General features: G+C 39.4%; 1 protein-coding gene across 1 annotated transcript in view; it reads right to left on the bottom strand.

The window, feature by feature from the left end:
• The window catches only part of NETO1 (neuropilin and tolloid like 1), a 107,508-nt gene that overhangs the window by 31,862 nt on the left and 53,551 nt on the right, over positions 1-22,095 (bottom strand). Inside the window, exons 5-6 of the mRNA XM_026496481.3 lie at positions 8,296-8,337; positions 8,050-8,177 (exon numbers count right to left, since the gene is read on the bottom strand). Of these exons, the coding sequence (XP_026352266.1) occupies positions 8,050-8,177; positions 8,296-8,337 (170 nt within the window). The remainder of the gene's footprint in view (positions 1-8,049; positions 8,178-8,295; positions 8,338-22,095) is intronic.

The raw sequence follows: 22,095 nt of genomic DNA, 5'->3' as shown, positions 1-22,095 counted from the left end.
TTATTTTACAAAATGCCATGCTTTGTGCACAGGACAGTGTTACACGTGAGTAATTTTTCCTTCTTCTCTGCCTCCCAAGCTCTTCTTGGTTTTTCAAGGTCCTGTTTAATTGTTAAACTTCCAGGGCAGAATAATCACTGCCCCCACTCCCCAACCATGGCAGAATCATTGTCTGCATCCTCTATGCTAAAATATTATTTTGAACGTATTTTCAACTTAAGTTACGGGTTCTATGACATTTTTACTACACTGTGTGTTCCTAAAAAGCCAGGGCAGTAGCGTACATTTTTGCATTTGAGGCATTAAACCATGTGTTGTATATATTAGGCACTCCATCAAAGTTTGTGAGGGGATGCACCTGTGAATGACTGACTGATTGGAGAATTTTATTTTGTTATTGATTTCATTTGTTCACCGCCTATCGACTATTGATTGGGCCCCTATATGTCAGACAGTTTTAAGTGCTATAAATAATAATTATATAGAATAATTGGCATTTTATTATTTGCAGTAGGAAACCACATGCAAAAATTCCCCCGCACAAGGTATTTCTAATATAACTCTGTCAGAGAACCACAAGATAGTATGCTGCAAACTTTGTAAGAGAGAACAGACTAAAAATAAAGTGTGAGTCCCAAGTCAGGAAATACACATATAACCATGAGGAAGAACAACAGAGAAATAGGGAGAAAAGGGCAAAAATTGAGAAACAGTGGAAAGCACTTGAGTTTTACGATGCTTTGCGTGGTGAGGTTTTCATACACACGCAATCTGTAACATTGCAGTTGGAGCTACTCTAAAATTTCCAAACACTTCAATGCTAACTTTAACTGCCATTACTACAGACATTAAACATAGGCCCTGAGAAAATCTGCATGTTCCTCACTCCCAGGTTATGTTCTACTTTATTTTATCAGAAGTTCAACTATTACTCACGTAATCCATCTGGGATTCACTCTTCCCAACCAAATATTATGTTCCTGAAAACTATCCAGGAAATCCCAAAATGTCTCCTTTATGAAGCCATATCTGAAAATGCTAAACCTTCCAAGCTTCCACGAACTACTTTATTTTTCGAATTTTCACATGGATTTACAAAAAGAGCTTGGGTCTTTCAGATGACCTTTACCAGGAAGCTGGAGCAAAAGAGACAAAGCAGCTTGCTCCAGGGATGTAAGCAATCAATGTGGGAGCCTTAAATAGGATTAAAATACCGAATTCTTGTTTCAAAGCTCTTTTCACTACACTACATCCCCCGATCCTGACTAAAAGTAAACAGATTGAAAGCACTATAGAAATATAAATACTTAAAAATCTAGGTATTCTTATTAGGTAATATAAACTTGTTAAATGCAACAAAAATCAAGTATATATTTATATTCTCAAATACTATACAATCAACCCAACATAGTTATTAGCCCTCAAAAGAATATGCAATTACAATTGTAAATACACATAGTTACTGGCAGGAGAAAACACTGAGTAGGGTACATAAAAAGGTCCTTTGGAGTCGACTCTAAAGCAACCCCTCCCTCCAGTGTCCTTTCAATGCTATAAAAACCAAACACTGCCCACAGAACGAGAAATAAGTAATCATTTGACTAATTCAAGAAAGAAAGATATTTGAGAGCCTGATGCTTCCAAGTTGAGTGAGTCAGTGGCCTGCATACTCTGTTCGAGTCTCTTACTCTGCCTATAGAAACCCAGCTTCAAATGCGAATTTATTATCTGCATTCTATACTGGTAATAACTTAAGACATTGTGCTAACACACCATTTCACTCCAATCTCTCAACAACAGACACTTGTTATAACCATTTTAAAATGAAAAAGCCGAGATTGGGATAAACTAAGTAACTTTTTCAAAGTGGCCAAGCCCTTCGGTGACAGATGAGTATTGAACCTGGATCCGCCTGACGGTTTACTCCCTCGTACCGCACTGCGCAGACTCATATCATGTTTTTTTTTTAATTCTCACAGACTTATATTCCAGAAAGAAAGTTACAATCTTAAGGAAAACCAACTGCAACAAAATAAAGGAATAAGCCAGCAAAGCCAAACTGTTTCGATTTTCCTACAGGGGCGAGGAAACGTGTTGACAGTCCAGATAAAAATGAGACTCGCGGAAAATAAATGTGTCCCTCTGAAATAAATGGCTGTCTTAAATTTTCTTAAAAAGAAGTTTGTTTTATAGAAGAGCACATCTATAGTTAGAAGTCAGAAAGCCGATTTGCATATTCAGCCCGTGGTTTCTCATTTGACAGCTCCAGAGAGTGTCCACATTTTCCATACGAGGTGACTGACTGGTATTCTCACATGAAGTTCAATGACAGCAGTCTAAGCACCTTCTATATTTAAAGGCCATTCTTAGTAGACAGGACACTATTTATAGAGGAAGTGAACAATTAGTCACTAGATTTTATATATTCCCTTCCGAAGCATTCTACTATTTTTTTAACTTCACTTTTTATAAAAATCATTTAAGAGAAGAAATAAAATGTGCCAGGGGATATTAGGTTTATTGGGTGCAGAGCTGTTGGTGCAAAAGCCAACTGTCATTAGCCAGAAAAGTGATCAAGCTTGCCCACACTAGCTCTAGGATACATCATATAAAAGCCTTCCTTCTATTAGGATTTAAATGATATCTGGCCAGCTTAAAGCTTGTGCCGTAAGATCACCAAGGGGGAGAACGCCACATGACATGGGTTTTATTTAAGGCGGAAAACTACAGAAAGCTCTTTAGTCTTTCTGCTCAGAGAAAGGGAAAATGATAAACAGAATCATACGTAACTCCAGTAAAATAGTCAGATTACAATCTCCTCTCAGTGAATCATTTTGATGCATTCTTCTTTCTAATCAATCACAAAGAGTTTGAGCTGACAAAATGATTTATTGAACAGGACCAGAGGAACTTCAAAACACATGAGCAGTTTCTAGTAATATCTGTCTTCCATATAAGGAGAGCAGAATCCCTTTTGTGTACTTAAACCAAGTAAATGTAGCTAACAATTTACTAAGTAATATATTTACAAACAAACATTTAATACCAACCTTTCAACCTGGTCCCTCCCCTCGTGTCACAATGAGATGCAGAAAACAGACATTGTTTGGGGCAATTATTTAAGACTTGCCAGAACAGTTTTCTCCAGGAAAATACAAATTAAATACACGCCACAGCCTGAGAAACGCTGTCCGTGATTTCAACGCTACTCTCCGCTTTGGTAAATAAAAAGCGTGTAGCCCAGAACTTCCGTGCCTGCTGTTAGATTTGTGACTGGACATGCCAGGCCTTATAATTTAAGGTACAACATCCCATGAATCTGGAGGCTAGTAGCAGCATCCCAGTTATTCGGAGGAGAAAACCACATCATCATACTCTTTCCCGAAATGTTGAAATGACACACCCTATAACAAATCCTGATGAGACTATTAAAATAATTTTCTGGCACGCATAAGCAGGTGTCCAAATGCTCCACCTCCAAAATCTGATCGTACAAAAACTGAGATTTCAGGGAAAAACAAAGTTGAATCACGACGTGTTCGCTGGTGGTTATCTAGCCAGTTAAAATTGCCATTTTGTTTACCCAATTTTTTTTTCATTTTTGGAGATAATAAAGGCAGACTCAGTCCTCAGGACCCTAAAACTTATTGTAATGGAGTACAGGTCCTATCCTTCGTCTGCTGTGTTAGTTTTCTCCTTGCCCCGTAGCCAGTTCGCAGAAATAGAGCAGCTTTAAACAAGACCCCGAGTTCTGTAGGGTAAAAGTAACTGTGGGTTGGACTGTGTTCTCTGCTAAGGGCATATGAGGTTGAAAACCCCCCCACTTGCCGTTCTAGGATCAAGGTCCCTGTTTTCTCGATGACCATTTACCAGGGATCACTTTCAGCTCCTAGAAAACATTCTTAATTCCTCTGACTTCCCCTTTTGCCTACAGCCAGAGAAGGGGCTCATGCGATTAGATTAGGCTCCCCTGGATAAACTCTCTTTTAATTAACCCAGAGCCAACTGATCGGTAACCTTATCTGCATCAGCAAAATCCCTTTTGCCAGGTAATTTAACATAATCAGGTATGTGATATTTTATATTCACGGTCCCACTGACTGGGCTGGAAATCTTGGGTGTCATCTTTAAGATTCCGCCTACAATTAAGTTCATCATATAATTCACTTTAAAACAACTTCACTATAAAATATTGACTTACTATATTTGTCAACTTTTCCTGTTTACTTAATGCTAATTTTATTCAAAACATTTTTGAATCAAGTAATAGCACATTAAAAATTAATGTGGGGGCGCCTGGGTGGCACAGCGGTTGAGCGTCTGCCTTCGGCTCAGGGCGTGATCCCGGCGTTCTGGGATCGAGCCCCGCATCGGGCTCTTCCACTATGAGCCTGCTTCTTCCTCTCCCGCTCCCCCTGCTTGTGTTCCCTCTCTCGCTGGCTGGCTCTATCTCTGTCGAATAAATAAATAAAATCTTTAAAAAAAAATTAATGTGAAGTTTTAAATGATGGGTAATTACTAAAAGCTAGAGTTTTATTGTCCCAACACCTTAATCATTAAGTTAATCATCTTCATTCGTGTACTCTTATAAGTCTTTGACTAATGTCCTTTCCTATCTTAATGAATTTGACAATTTCCTCAGATAGTGTGGTTTTGTGACATCTCACTGGACTGGGATCAGGAGATGGAAATCTTGCCTTAGCTGTGTACCAACAAACCAAATACTCGGGCAGTCACTTGTCATAGACTCATCAAGCTTTGGTCTTGAAAGGAGTTTATTATTATCTATGCCGAAAAATTACCTAACTTTTAAATTATTGTACAAAATCTCTCCCAAACTTTATTTGGATTCCTCCTGTGGAATCTCATTTGATTTTTGGGCAGCTCCATTATCAAAACAAGAACCAAAAACTTCTTTATATTGAATCAAAACCTGTATGTTTCCAGTTTCAAGCATTCAAATAAATTGTAGTACTTGGAACCAAGCAGATTAACCCTTCTCCTCCTGTTCCTCTGTCATTTGACAGTCCTTCAAATGTCTGAAGATTGCTACCATGTCCATTTTTCTAGATATACATCGTTTCTTTTTTATTCCATGAGCTTTAACTGAATGACAGACATTACACTTGGTACTGAGTATCTAGAGATACATCAGCCCCCCAACCTTCACGGAATTAACATCGAAATAGTTACCATGATTTGATCACCTAACATTCTTTTCTGTTGGGTCTCTTCTGCAGCGGATCCAGGACAAGACACCATAATACCCCTCCACCATCCTTGCTCTAGAGTCTATACAAAGGGACCTCTATATTCCATTATTAGCCAATATAAGACTTCATTATCATGTCTCAGCTTATTCGTCTGTTAAACGAGCTAATCAGGAGCAGATTTCCAATGCTCTTTCTCGCTCTAGTACGCCAAATTCTAAGAAATCTGACTAATCACATTCTAATTAAAGGTGAGCATCTGTAGGACTATTTTCTATTTGTCGAAAAGCCTGAGAAGCATTATAGACTTGATATAAATGTTAATAGAACCCCAGTAAACTATTCAGTACCGGCATTGTGTAATATGGTTCAATCCCCAGTTATCATTCAAATATTCACCACGAGCCCCTTCAAGTTTAACGTGGGCTTTGATAGTCTATTCTCATAAGCTGCTAGGAACTCCACAAAAATAGAAAGCCCACATAGGCAGTCATATCCAGTTCTTGCTTTTCTCTGCAGTTATTCAAAGCCACTTCCTATCCTCTAACCTTTAATTTAACGGAGAAAGCCTGTCACAATAGAGTCATCTTTGTCCAGCTCTGCAGGCGGCTTCCCTTTGGGTCACAGAATGCCAAATTCTGTAACAGACAGGTACACTGGGTATCGTTGCTCTGGAATTGTACAAAGACAGCCTATTTACCAGCTGGGAAAAGAAAGACGTGTGTTTACGCTCCCATAAAAACCCTCTCTTTAATACTGCCGTGACAAAGATGTTGCTTACAGCAATGAGGTGGGGCTCAAATGTTTCCAACTGGAAAAAAAATGTTTTTAAATCTTTCATTCATAGAGTTTAAGAAAAATGAATAGCACTTGCATGTGAACCCACGGATTATGTAAGAGAGAATAATAAACTGCAATCTAGCTCCTTTATAATCCAGGGAGTGGGTTGGCTTTTATGTCACGAACAGCCTTTGATTTTTTTTTTCTTTCAAAGGAGGAATCACTGGGTCTTTCTTGATAATACAATAAAAGTTTTCAAAGATTTGCACAGATGCAAAGAGGCTCGCCAGGGGCAAAGCTGGAAGATGGAGCATGGCTCTGAATGTCTGTGACTGCAAGTCTGGGCAAAGCGTGCCACACTCCCAAATTGTATGCAGACCCAGAGACAGATTCATGGGAAAATCAAGTGAAGAAAGCCAACATACTTCCTGAAATACCAGCCTCCTCAAAGATGACGCTATCCCCCCCCCCCCCATCCTGAATATCCAGCCACCAAATTCTCCTCTATCGATCCTGAATCTTTCCTTCGCCTGTCTACCGTCACAAGCTAGCCTCAACCACGGGGCTCATTGCCACGTCTTCCTCCTGCATCTTCTCACGCCTCTGTCTCTACTTCCCAGGGAAAAACTCTTTTTCCAGAATGCCAATCTGATCACATTATTCTCCTGCACACTCTTCCATGTATCACTAAGGCTACCAGAATGAATCCAAGTTCTTTAGGTCCCTTTGGCTCAAAGACTCATTATCCATCTCTATACTTTTATTCGGTCACATTCAAGCACTTAATTCCTTAAAAAAAAGCTCACTGTCTTCTGATTCTATGACTCTGATGCCATTCCCTCTACCTGGAGAGCCCTTCCCTGGTCTACCTGACACAACGCTGTTTCTTATTAAGATTCAGTGAACACCCTGGCTGAATTTGATTCCACATTTGACTTAGCTTCGCAGGTGTATGCAGACTTTCCCCCTCTCTACTACAGCTTAGGAACACCTCAATGATCATGTCTCGTTCCTTGGATTATTTGGTTACGTATTTGTCTAGGTATTACACTGGAAACATGAGGACAGGGGCTGGCGTGCCTTCTTCGTCTCTCCAACATGAGGGTTGAGACTTTACAGAGCCACTAAATCTATTAATTAAATAACAAACTGTTTCAACCTCAAGAAACAGTCAACGACAAACCTAATAAATCAATAATGCTTGGCTGAAACTATGAAACAGGAATGACAATAAAGGGAGGGGGATAAGCAAATAATCAACGCTCCCCACCAATGACAGTGACCGACACAAAGTGATCCCCAGTATTTCTAAAACTTTCAGTAAGAGGATAAATATGGTTGTACTCAAGAAGTATTTCCAAAATAGTGGCCTGAGTCTGAATCTAACCCATAATATATTTAGTTTAATAGCATGTAAATTTATAATTTAAAAAATGTATTGCCAGCATTTAAAAATCAAGGTGATCAACATAAAATCCTGCCTTCTTCCATGTTATGAGAAAATGGGAGGCTTGCTGATGTTAGACCAATACTTCCTCATAGCGACAATAAAAAGGAGCTTAAGAGGCAGTGGAGTCCTGGCTGGCCTCTTTGCATGGGCCAGGCTCTCCTGGGTCCTGTTCGCCACTGTCCCCCAGCCTTATCACATGATATTTTATATGTCATACATTTTGTAAGGCCTGGAAAATTTCTTCCAAAGATTTAATATTAGGTTGAAAAGTGAGCTAGCTACAGATACTGACAGTAAGGGCATAGTGTGATTTTACTTAGGCCCATAGATTACGGACCGCATTTCAATCGATTTTCCAGAGTTGGAGAGTCCCATTAGGGTCTCTGGTCCAGGTGATCAAATGATCTCTTGGAAGTACCCTCTCCATTTTATTTAGGACATCGAAAAATTCCTTGGATGGGGCAAGACAAGTTGCGTTTCAAACCAAAATAAAATAAAGCTTATGATTACACTCTGACACCCACTCAGTGTGTCCATTGGTTCAAAGCAGTGCATGGTCCAGACACTTCCCAAGCTGACTGTCCAATCTGTTTTCACCTTCAGACTGACCTTGGATCGTGGAGGTGCCCGGATGTACCACTTGCAATCCACGGCCTCGCTAGCAGAAGCTTTGCCTTCTTTCATAATTTGTATAGATTCCACAATTCCTTCAGGACCGCCCATCTCAAACTCACATGCTAAATAACGAAATGCCAAACAAACATACAAAAATGGAGCTTGAATAATAAACCAAAAGTATATTTCAGAGCAGAAAACAAAGACCTCTGAACATTATTGAGTATCTATTTTACCAACCTGGTAGCGGTTTCAAAACTCCAAGGTCCTTAAAGTCAGGATCTTAAAAATCGAGAAAAAGATAATTAGTCTTATTCTACATTTATTCCTTAAAATGATGGTGAGTAATATACCATTAAATTATTCAGGAATCTGCCAAAAAATATATGAAGAGAAATTAAGTGGTTAAATAAAAAAACTGTATGATAATGTTAAGACTGAAATGTTCATTTTTAAAACAGAATTATTACCACAGCATTTTTATCACTACAAAGGAAGTCATTTTTTAAAAATCTTCCAACGCCATTCTTCATCTAGGAATCAAATAAAAATATTACTCATTATCTCTAAATCCATAATCGGACACTAGATGGTTTTGTAAAATGTATCCATAGCTACGTCAAGCTTTGAGTAAACTTCCATCTATGACACATATAATCATTTTGTCTAATTTAACAGATTCTGTAAATTGTTGAAACACAATTTTCTTTGCCGCTGAAATACTAGAAGTACAAATTTCAGCTGTGAAACCGAGGGCCCCTCTCCCCAGGCAGAACACACAATCTTGTTTCCAGCAGACCTTCTTCCCTAACTTTTCAGTCCATGATAGCCTCCAAAGTGTTCCTCAGTATTCCCTGTGTCCTCTCAATGTCAGCTCCCTCCCTGGCTTTCCCCTAAACCTACCCCAGGTCCAGGTAGGTGTCCTTCTCTGCTCACATACTCGGGGGAAGCTTGATTTATCAGGAGCCTCAGAAGCATCCTAAGTGTTAGAAGCCAAAATGGTGGGCTTGTTTTCATTTCCTGAAATTGATTTTGAGATAGGTATGCAACCAGTGAAATGTAACAGTGAGCCAGTTGGAGGACCTCTGAGAAAGTTCTTTTCAATAATAAAAAGAAACAAGGCATACATAGTTTTCTGGCTCACACTGTGATCTGGTTTGTATGCGGTCCCTTTGGGATCATGCACGGTGGTCAGCTTATGACGTTGACAGGTGCTGACATGAGGAGATGCTAACTCTCAAGGGTGAGCAGAATAGAAACCTGGAGAACGCGAATCCCTACAGACATCACTGGGGCACCGTATTCATCTAACCTGTAGTCACACTTCCCTCCCCCTTTTGCTTTTTTTAAGATTTTATTTATTTATTTATTTATTTGACACAGAAAGAGACAGCCAGCGAGAGAGAGAACACAGGCAGGGGGAGTGGGAGAGGAAGAAGCAGGCTCCCAGCAGAGGAGCCTGATGTGGGGCTCGATCCCAGGACTCTGGGATCACGCCCGAGCCGAAGGCAGACGCTTAAAGACTGAGCCACCCAGGGGCCCCTCCCCCTTTTGCTTTTTGAAACAATGTATATACTTATAATTTCAATTACTTTGAATTGGATTTTCTTTTACTTATGGATAAAGGCATTAATGGCTACGATTTTTCTTGGAGACACGTGGCATCCAATTTAAAAGGTGACTGCGAAATTTAATTTCTTTTTACTACTAAGGTATTGGCTATAAATTAAAAATCTTATGAAGTTAGAAATATGTTGAGAGACACTGCTCAACAAGAGTCTAGGGCTGAAGTACGAAAGGGTAGCCCTCTCCGGAGGCAGTTATTTCTGGACACCAAGACTGGGTGTGCACAGACGCCGGGGTGTATCCAAGTGGGCTCCTTTATATGTCTGTGTGCTTGGAGACGCTAAGCCCATGGCATCAGGCTTACTGTATAACTCTACTTATTTTCATTGCAGTTTTTCTTTTTTCTTTCTAATTTTCTTAAACAGTAATGCGTACTGATACATTGAAATGGAAAGGCCTGGATCAGCCAGGCTACAATTTGGTCAGGTCAACTCTTTAGACACACTTTCTTATAGAACACAATTATAACGTGCTAATGCATTTTGAGTCAAGGTACAAATTTCTTTGTTTAACTATTTTGAAGACAGTTCTTTCACCTTTCGGAAGGAAGGAAGGGAGGAAGGAAGGAAAAAAGGAAAGAAAGAAGGAAAGAAAGAAAAGAAAAAGAGTGAGGGAAGGAGGAAGGAAGAAGTACCTGTAAGCAATTTCCAAGAAAGATGCAGAAATGAGGACAACACGTTCATTTGGATCAAGATGCCCAAATAGGTTTTTTTGCCTTCATCTAAATTAATGGATATTTGGTTATTCTTTCAAAAAATGTATGGGGTGCCTGGGTTAAGCGTCTGCCTTCTGCTCAGGGCGTGATCCCGGCATTCTGGGATCGAGCCCCACATCAGGCTCCTCCGCTGTGAGCCTGCTTCTTCCTCTCCCACTCCCCGTTTGTGTTTCCTCTCTCGCTGGCTGTCTCTCTCTCTGTCAAATAAATAAATAAAATCTTTAAAAGAATGTGTGTATATATATATATATATATATATATATAGAGAGAGAGAGAGAGAGAGAGAGAGTGTGTGTGTTTTTAATTAGTTATTTGAGAGAGAGACAGAGAGAATCTCAAGCAGACGCCCTGCTGAGCAGGGAGCCCAACATGGGGCTCCATCTCATGACCCTGAGATTATGACCTGAGCCAAAATCAAGAGTCGGACACTTAGCCAACTGAACCACCCAGGTGCCCCTCAAAAAAATGTATATTTAATACCTAGTGTGTGCAATAAAAGAACTATGTTTTGTACAGAATTACTCAGATTGGTTGTCACCATTAAGCAGTTTTACTGGTGTTGAAGAGACCCACTATTTTCCCTTACATTTACATCAAGCTTGCCCACCTCAGTTATCCAGACTCTTTATTATTCATTATGTCCTTTTCACTATTTTGCATAATGTTTCGTAATAGTCATTATAGATTCGAATGTCTCAGCCCGGCACGGCTGTTCCTATGATTCTTGTGCAAACGTAGCCGGTATTCCATTTCCTGGCGTGAAGGCTAACATTTGTCATTTTTATAACTCGTGCTAGACAATGTTGAGAGAAATGCCAGTTCTGGGAGTTGAAAATTTATTTTTGTCTTTGTATTAATGGTGAGAGCACTGATGGTTAAGAAGAGGCGGGGGGGAGGGAGGGAGAAAAATACTTGAGGAAAAAATTGTTTCTGCACTTCCATTTGAATGAGCCACCAGTAATATCACAGTCACAATAACAGATGGCCCCCATGACATGGAAAACAGACAGAAAATAAACAACACAATACTTTTTTTTAAAGCAGCCTACACTGAATTTAAGAACACTAAGGCTGGTTTTTGTTGCCCCAGGTTGTTCGGGGGCGATGACAGAAATAGAAGCACAGTGAAGTTGGACTCGGTGAGCCACTTTCTACTCTACATTTCTCCCCAAAGCTGTTCTCCACTAAGCAACCCAAATAAACTTTTAAAAATATAAATCAAATCATTATACTCACCTGGCTTTTCATTGAGCATAGAATAAAACCACAGCTCTTTTAATTTTCTGTGTGTTCTTGCCCCTGACCTCCTGGCCCAATGTATCACAGCCTCTCGACTTTTCTGTTTCTTCTCGAAACATGTCGAGCTTTCCTGTTCCTCCCACATGTGAGGCTGCCCCTCAGTACTCAGTACTTCCTGCCTGCTCCATCTGCGCTGCCCTCACTGCAGGTCTTTGCATGGCTGGATCTTTCTCCTTCTTTGGCTCATGACTGGAGTACTGTCTTCTCAAAAAGACCTTCCTGCATGAGCCTTTCTAAAGTAACACAACCACATCCTCTCCAACATATGGAGGTTCCTCAAAAAGTTAAAAAGAGAGTTACCTTATGACCCAGTAATTGCACTACTGAGTATTTACCCCAAAGATACAGATGTAGTGAAAAGAAGGGGACATGCACCCCAATGTTCATAGCAGCAATGTCCACAATAGCCAAACTGTGGAAGGAGCCGAGATGCCCTTCAACAGACGAATGGATAAAGAAGATGTGGTCCATCTATACGATGGAATATTATTCAACCATCAGAAAGGATGAATACCCACCATTTGCATCAACATGGATGGAACTGGAGGGGATTATGCTAAGTGAAGTAAGTCAAGCAGAGAAAGACAATTATTATATGGTTTCACTTATATGTGGAACATAAGGAATAGCATGGAGGACATTAGGAGAAGGAAGGGAAAAATGAAGGGGGAGACGAACCATGAAAGACTATGGACACCAGGAAACAAACTGAAGGTTTCAGAGGGGAGGGGAGTGGGGGGATGGGTTAGCCTGGTGATGTGTATTAAGGAGGGCACATATGGCAATGAGCACTGGGTGCTACATGCAAACGATGAAGCATGGAACACTACACCGAAAACTACTGAAGTACTGTAAGGTTACTAACATAACATAATTAAAAAATAAAAAGTAACCTTACCTCTCACTTTCTTTTCTTCCTTCATGGTTTCTTTTATCAAAATCCACTATTGTTTTATTTTTTTTATAATAATTTTTTATTATGTTATGTTAGTCACCACACAGTATATCCTTAGTTTTTGATGTAATGTTCCATGATTCATTATTTGCATATAACACCCAGTGCACCACGCAATATGTGCCCTCCTTACTACCCATCACCGGCCTACCCACTATTGTTTTATTACTGGTTTACTTTCCTACCGGCCATTGACTCGCTCCAGACTATAAGGAAGCACACTCTATAAAGGACTTTTGTCTACTGCTCCTATCTCTCCAAGACCTAGAAGACTACTTGGACATAACGGGAGCACCATAAATATTACTGAATTTAACATAGTTCTCTGTGTATATAAAAAATACATTTACTTTATACCATGTTGATTTTCTCATACCGTTGATGTATTTGCAACACATATAACTACCTCTTTCCAATTCAGAGGCTCCCACAGTAAATTATCAAATTAGATGCTATATTAGGGACTAATCTCCAATAAACCAAACCCAAGACTCTTTCTTTCTGGGACACCAGCTGACACTCACCCGCCCTTACAGTTGTGAGTAGCGTGTGACCAAGTCCTGCCCAGTGAAATGTGGACAAAATGGCTGAACTTCACTTGAAGGCTGAGCTCTTAAAACTACTTCAAACAATTGTCACTCCCTCTTCCTCTATCACATGGTCCACCTCAAAAGCTATACACAGACGATCCCATCAGCTTCAGCTCCTAAATGAATATGTACTACAGAGTTTCCAGATCCTACATGCTATTTGGTGACATCATCACTATTGTGGTTACTGAAACATTTGCTTGTGTTTCCAAGAATATTCTAAGGTGGTGGATTTAGGGTATAAAGGACGTACATTTTCAGAGATTAATCCAGTTTATTCTCAGTAATTTTACTGGACATTTACTGGCTTGCTTCAATTTTCCCTGCTGTAATCTTTGTACCTCATTTTTTTTTTAAAGATTTTATTTATTTATTTATTCGACAGAGATAGAGACAGCCAGCGAGAGAGGGAACACAAGCAGGGGGAGTGGGAGAGGAAGAAGCAGGCTCATAGCGGAGGAGCCTGATGTGGGGCTTGATCCCATAACCCTGGGATCACGCCCTGAGCTGAAGGCAGATGCTTAACCGCTGTGCCACCCAGGCGCCCCCTTTGTACCTCATTTTTGTCCAAGACAATGTTATTATGAAATCTAGAATTATGTCTCGAACATACATGAAAGCACAACTAGAATTTAGGACATTTTCTGTCTTATTTTATAATTGCATATATATGTAAAAATATTTTAATATTTTTTCTAATTTTAAAAATTTTACCTAACTGTATGACTATTATGAGATTCAATAATATTTCCCCTAAAATAAAAGAAACATTATCCGTAATATATTCGTCTTCCTGTGCAGGGGAGACACTTGTTGGAGATGAAGGAGATTGTCAGGCTCACTTTCTCCACCACCTTTACACGGTCTATTTCTAACGCTGGAGAAAAGGATGACACTAATATTCCAAAGCTGTGTCTCACTCACAAAAAGGAGAAATCTACTCCAAGAAAGATGGGAAAGCTGTCCATAAGAAATGAAAATATGACAAAAGCTATCATTCCTTCAGTTTTATAGATGTTAATAATTTGTTTTATTGCTATTTAGGCAGAAAAATATTTTCTAGTAATTTCATTGTGACAGTTTGATCGTGGCATTATTTTGAGATAAATAACTGTTTCAAAAGTATTGAATATTTTAAATGTAGACATAATCAGCTCTTCGAAAGCTAAACGTCTTTTATTACACTTTTGCAACTAAAGCTGATGAAGTCCCTGAGGCATCTTACGAAGTCAGTCATCGTCCTCCTTCGGCTGGAGAAGCACACGCAGGAGATGACAGACTAATAAAACAGGGCACGGCTGCCACTGCTGGATGTCTCCTGGATGGATGGTCAGAAAACAACAACAACAACAACAACAACGACAGAACAGGAATCTCCTGCTTTCCAACCATACAGCAACTTGCTGATTTAAAGTTTTAGCTTTAAACTAGAAAAGAGACTCAAAATCATATCTACAGAACTTTGCTTTTGTGTAACAAATAGATGCATAGACATGGTTGTGGTTGCTTCCTTTGCTTGAGTTCATCCGGCATCAGCACGGACCAATCACTAATTCTTCTATGTGAACACCTGGCAACAAATGTGAGTTGTGCTGAAATATTCAAATTGTTGGAAAACTTTTGAATGTTATGAGTTATGCTGGAACATCTGTGTTGACATTTGCATCGACGGTGCAAAAGCAACGGTAAATAAACTGCTGGTGCCTTAGCAGGATTCAAGACAGTGGCACCAAACCACAGCCTTTGGTATTCATTGTATAATTCGTGCCCATGCATTTATGGGGGTAGACAACTATTTTACTTAAAAACCTCCTTGATGAAAAAGTGTTATTTTTTTTAAATCTAAAATTTTGAGTACATGTCTTTTCTGCAGAACGAACATAGTGAATCTGTTGGCTTTAAGGAAAACAACTGACAATATTTGCTGCCAATGATAAAACTCAAGCTTCAAGCAAGGAAAATCAGTCCATCACTGTGTATCTGACAGCTTCTCAATACTTGAAGCATTTTTAAATGTGAGTGTTGATTAAATGAACAAACGTGATTTTTGATGTTCAATAATGAAATGGGTCAACATTTGGAAGATCTGCGTTACAGTGATCCCATAATTGTCAAAGAGTAACGCACAACATTAAGAAACCATGCATGGGTAAAAGAGCCATAGACAGATGTTAATGAACAGAATACAAAAACTTCACTGATAGAGTTTCACATTCCCCATTGCAACGAACCTTAAGAAACTACCACGTTTTGAGGTTGGAGGTAGTATCCATCTGAGAAGGCTACAAAAATACCCCTCCCTTTTTCAACTACATATCTCTGTGAGGCTGAATTTTCTTCATTTACTTCAACTATAAGAAAACATTGTAACACACTTAATGAAGTAGATGTGAGAATCTAGTTTCTTCTAATAAGCCAGACACTGAATAGATTCCCCAAAATTAAAACAATGTAATTCTTCTAATTACTTTAATATTTGTTAATATTTTAATATCAATAAATGCCTTCAACATATGATTTTATGTTAACACAGTATAATTTTTCTATGAATTAACAAATAGCTATTTAAAATGTTATCAGCTTGAATGTCTAATATAATAAGAATTGACGGATATGGCCGTATTAGCCAAAGCACTTTCTTCAGTATTTCCTAAGAGAGGGAAAGGGGCTTTAAGACTACAATATTACAGAAGTTCTGCCCTAGCCAACCCTTTGTATCATGGGTACAGGTCTTCTTCCAACAAAATTCAAAGTTGCAATTTATTAACTCAGGACTGTGCGATACATTTATTTCATATTCAAAAGAAATTTCCACAATGCTAGCCATACTGTAGATGGGCTTTCAGTAAATTAATATTTATCTTATTAGACTATCACTGAACCAAACCAGAGGTATCTTCATTTTATAAATGAACAAAATGGAGGTTCAATCACTTTAGAAAAATGCAACTTGTTTTGACCTAAAACCTAAACAGCTTTAGAGCTAACTTATAACATTGAACCAGTCATTAAATATCCCTGAAACTTTCTTTTCCTGAGCTCAAAATGTTGTTGGTCTAGGCTTTCACAGCTCACGTTTGCCATTATAGCACAAAGCACAGTGGTATTCCTTGAACAACAGCTTATGGGAAAATGGAGTTGCTTGACCTGTCCATGTAACCATAACCACAAAATCCTCTGATTATAAAACTTAACTTCAATACTTGGATATGGTTGTAAGGCACAGCTCAACTACCCAACCAGATAGTCTTAGAGCATGTGAATCAATATTTCCCTCAAACTCCCATAATCTCACACATTCTGAATTATCTCATGAGCTACATAATGTCTCCACTTCTCCTGTCTATTTACTGTGGAGAGTCCTGAAATATCTGTGGGTATATTTTTATTCAGTCAGCTCTTGCATGGAAACTAACTGCCACTCCAATGGCCACTTCGGTATCTCCACCCTTCTCTACCCATCTAGAACCAATCCCAGCCTTGGCTCCCTGCTTCCTACACAAGATCGAAAAACCACTGACTTTGTGGTTTTAGCAATCAGTTAAATGAACTTAAAATGCCACTTTGAAAAGCAATTGCAAAAAATCTTGACAGCATGGTACTAAAATAGCTTGCATCACCATATTATCTGATTTATTTCACTTTTGTCTAGAAGCAACATTGCTGTAACATAAAATTCATAGTATAATACTTTAAACCTTTTTAAGGTTGCTGTTATCTATGAGTATAAGGCTGGCAATTACACCTTCACAGTTTCTCTTCCTAAGGGTTTTAATGTTGGCACCGGGTTTATAAATCATGACTTCTGGGTTAATAAAATTTACATATGTGGATTTTAGGAATCAAAACTAAAAGAATTTCAGGAGGAAGTTTGCAAGCCCTTTAAAATATTATTGAAATGTGCATGGCTGTACAGATGTTCTGCTTCCTTGTTTTAATTCTTCAGCTCTTATATAGCAAGTTTCCTCATGATGCTCGTATTCACATTTTTAAATATATTGAGAAAACATAACTCTTTCTTATAAAACGTATGCAAGGAATCTGGATTTTGCTTGTGCTCACAATAAACAGACTTTAACAATGTTTGTTTTGATAGACAGTCACCAGACAATAGTATTGTTCTATGGGGAAAATTCGCATTTACTATATAGAGCAAAGAAAAAACTGTGAGAGGAAAGGAAGAAGAAATCATCAGAAGGCCAAAAGAGTAATAAAGACAAATAAAAAACCCTAGATTGTCCAAAACTGAATATTGAATGCAAAGGAAGCCAGGGAAGCTCTTGATTGATTATTGGCCACACCTCACCTCCGGCCCCCTTCTCTCAGAAGCCCCTATTCACTCACCCAGTGAGTACGCCCTAAATGACGTGAAACCTCAGATAAACACGCCCAGCTTTTGAACCATCTTTTTCATTGAACTGGTCTCATAAGACATTTCTTGCTGGCATAACTGTGGTGCCAGTCCTGTTAGCAAATGAACATTTCCTTTAAAAAAAAAAAAAAAGATTGATTTTTGAGAGAGAGAGAGAAAGGGAGAGAGAGAGCCCTAGAGCAGGGGAAGGGGCAGAGGGAGAGAAAATACCCACGCAGACCCCTGCTGAGCGCAGAGTCTGACAACGTGGGGCTTAATCTCACGAACCAAGAGATCATGACCTGATCCGAAACCCAGAGTCAGACACTCAACTGACTGAGCCACCTGGGTGCCCCTGAATGAACACTTCCAATGCCCTCATCTTCCTCTCAACGACTTCACATTTACTGCTTTCCCAACATCCAGCAGCGTTTATCTATACACACAAGAGAGATACAGGCCTCCAGTTACGGAATGACTAAGTCACAGGAATAAAAGGCCCAGCACAGGGACTATAGTGAATGATATGGTGACCGATGGAGCTACGCTGAAAGGGGGCACAGGGCAGTGTATACAGAGGGGAGTCACTATCTAACTTCACACGAAACTAAGGTAACACTGGGTGTCAACTATACTCAAGGGAACTATTTTCTTTTAAGTATTATTTTAGGGGAGCCTGGGTGGCTCAGCCGGTTAAGCGTCTGCCTTGAGCTCAGGTCATGATCCCAGGGTCCCAGGATCCCGGGCTCCCTGCTCAGTGGGGAGCCTGCTTCTCCCTCCTACTCTGCCCTTCCCCTCCGCTTGTGCTCTCTCCCTCGTTCACTCTCTCTCTCAAATAAATAAATAAAATCTTTAAAGAAAATAAAAAAGTATTATTTTATGAGAATCAGGGAGAGGTGGAATTCTTGACCATAGAATAGTTTAGAGTAAGAGTCATGGCAGGTGGTGTGGGACTTGCCTCGGAGGTTCCATATCTAGAAGACAGGGAGCAGGAAATGATGTCATGAGGGCGAAGTGAGAGTCTGGGCCTCGAGTGCGGCACTCGGGACAGAGCAGTAAGGTACTCCTGGCTCTGACATGCCAAGAATGAAAAGTGGGGGCAGCACAAGTTGTGTGTGTGTGTGTGTGTGTGTGTGTGTGTGTGTGTGAAAGAGCGTGCTAGGGATTGGCACAATCCTCACATCAACTTCTTTTATCTCACTGTGTCACTGTGTGCTTAACAAATTGTCATCAAAAATGAAACGTACATCTAAGAAAAAGTGATGTTTTCCCAATTTCATTTAAAAATGTAAACGCAAGTATCATGCGGAAGCCTTGTAAGTTACAGTTAACTAAATATACTGTGGACATAATAAAGCCGCACAAGCCATGCAAATGAAGCTTCAAGACAAGATCTTCCACGCTTCCAGTGCATTTGATGAGCCTCAGCCGGTTCTAAATAGAGCTGGAATGGCCTCTAATCGGAGACTGTGGGAGCGTCCCCTGTTGGTGCCCTTGGCAAGGACACCAGAGTTTTTATGCCAGGCGCTAGCAGTGCACACGGGCAAGCGGGGCCATCATGGGATTGGAAAAAATGAGCAAATGCAAAATGCCAAGTTCTGCCCCTGCCAGTGGATTGCTGTGAGCGCGTGCATGATTCATCTCTTGCTGAATCCTGGAGATGCCCATGGAATGATCGAAGTGGGTGCATTTCTGCCCATCTGGATAAAGAGCTGAAGTGACCAGGTTCTGTCTTTAAAAGGAAGTGTGTCCTTCCTTTAACCCACAACTCCCATCTTCTTGGACCAAGGTCAGAATCATTGAACTCTAGCCATCCTTCAGAGCCAATCCAGCCACGCACTTTTTAGAAAAGCCATGTATGTGCAATGCATATTGATGTGGAATGTCTGGGATTAAAAGGACACAAAAACGATATTCCAGTCAATAAAAAAATGAAAAAAAAAAACCCTCTGAAACAATATGATGTCAAACAAAATGGTCCTAAAAGCAAATCCAAAATATACAATCAAAAAGGAAGTTATTAATTTCATAAAGAAGAATTTACCGGCAAGATTTAATGCTGCCAAACCTGTGTTATGTAAACAATTATTGACAGGATTCTACCTTCTAAGGTATCAATTGCCTCCTTTCTAAAAAGAAATTCGGACAAAAATAACCGGCTTAGTACCAAGCAGAGAACTTATGAAAATCAGCTAGATAATGGATAGGATATAGATTTCTTAAAGTATAAAGGGCTATATAATTTATCCCACCCACACACATGAGAATTTTAGCTCCTGCGTGGTAAATGGATACAAAATACCTAAAACATTGTTTTTAAAATATACCTAAAATATTGGTGCTCTAAAACCCTTATTTACAAGTCAAATCCCATTGTTATAACCTCACTGCCTATTCTGCATGTTTCACTTATTTCTACTGGAAAGTACCTAACTTTGGGGTTAATGAGGATCTCATCTCACTTCCTCAAATGCCTGGGATCAGCTGGAAAATCCCTGCTGAAAGCTCACAACACAGTTCCTAATGCATATTTACGAATATCCAAATCAGGATAGATACGTGGTAAATGCCCAGACATCCACTTTCCCTTTAACATTTGACAATATATACGAGGTGTAAAAAGCCCTTTTATGTCAACTCAGCTCAAAATTTACACCTTAATTTTAGATGATGGTAAAAATGAGCTTATCTGAATATGTATGAAGCCATTGAAGAAAACATTGTGCCTCGTGTCACAGCTGGGCATTTCAGAGGGCTTCTCCTAGATACACGCACCTGTCTGAGAACTGGAAATCTCACCACGTACTTCCTTCTCCACTAGCAGGTAACTTTGGTCCACTTAAGTATAGGGACATTAAATGATTACAAAAATAAAAATCCAGAATCACTTCATTTGCATTTCTCCCATTTCTTGCCATCCCCCTGGAACTAATGTCTCCAATAGCACAGTATACCGAAGATTGGAATGGGTGTCTGAAACCAATGTTTTTTAATGAGTATTTCATTTGAGAATACAAGTGATCAGTCAGGTACCTAGTTTTGAACCACATGTTAAGAAAGGTAGACTACAGGGGCGCCTGGGTGGCACAGCGGTTAAGCGTCTGCCTTCGGCACAGGGCGTGATCCCGGCGTTATGGGATCGAGCCCCACATCAGGCTCTTCTGCTATGAGCCTGTTTCTTCCTCTCCCACTCCCCCTGCTTGTGTTCCCTCTCTCGCTGGCTGTCTCTATCTCTGTCGAATGAATAAATAAAATCTTTAAAAAAAAAAAAAAAGAAAGGTAGACTACAGCTCCTTAAATTCCTCCTCCTCCGAGAAAGAATTATTTCTGGAAAGTTGAGCCTCCATCTTGGGAACTGGAGAGAATTATAGATGCTGGAGATCCAGACAAAGCTGGGCTGTCAGGATCCCTTGTTCCCAAATTGCTCATCTAAGGATAGCAAGAATCAAACACTTTACTAACCTAGATCAAATACAACTCATTATGTCCATTGAAATGTGAGTCTTAGAATGCTTAATAATGCTGTACTGACATTTGTTTTCATTGGCATTTAAAAAATATTTGTGTAATTGTAAGGCTGGTGCTACATTACCAAAACTCAAATGCTTCATTTGCCCGGACACTGCAGTTTGAGACCCAGCTGTTTACTGAAACATTTGCTAAATCTGCACTCTTTGCTCATTTTTCTGTCATTCAAATAGAAGAGCACCTAAGGTTACATTAGAAGGTGTGAAAATAATGCAAGGTTTCCCCAAATTAATGGTCTAACGCAATATAAATCAATATCATAATTTTTAAATTGAAAGGAGAGAATTAGGTCTCTCTTATTTTAAGTCAGAGAGTGTGACTGATGGGATCCCATCAATTTTATTCCCCTAGACTTTTCATTTTTATTAATTACTAGCCTTCTCCTAATTACCTGAGCTGAAAATTTCTAGAACAAAATTAACTTGACTTCTTCACACCTTTGCTTTCATAAAAAACAAAACAAAACAAAAGCCACCAAGAGCTTTTAATTATTCTTTGTAAAATCTCTCACTACTGACCTCCCTTTCCAGTCTACTGTGGTCTTCTTGTTCCTGGCCTACATCACCTTAGGGTATCAGAATCCTAGCTAGGCTCTTTGCCTTAGTTCCTCGCCCCCTACGATGCTTTGTGAATATTTGAGCTAAATTGACATAAAAGGCAGCAATACATCCTCTCATATGAGGTCAAATGATTTTTGACAAGGATGCCTAGACATTCAGTGTTGGAAGGGTAGTCTTTTCAGCAAATGGTGCTGGGAAAGCTGGATATCCACATGCAAAGTAATGAATTCAGACCTTTACTTAACATGTACAAAAATTTACTCGAAATGTATCAAAGACCTAAATGTAAGACCTAAAACTATAAAACTCATAGAAGGAAACATTGGTTAAACTCTTTATGACACTGGCTTTGGTAATGATTTATTGACTATGATACCAAAGGCCCAGGCAACAAAAGAAAAACTAAACAAATGGAC

The sequence above is a fragment of the Ursus arctos genome, unplaced genomic scaffold (assembly GCF_023065955.2).
Source record: "Ursus arctos isolate Adak ecotype North America unplaced genomic scaffold, UrsArc2.0 scaffold_17, whole genome shotgun sequence".
Lineage (NCBI taxonomy): Eukaryota > Metazoa > Chordata > Mammalia > Carnivora > Ursidae > Ursus > Ursus arctos.
This window is presented reverse-complemented; position numbering and strand designations above follow the sequence as displayed.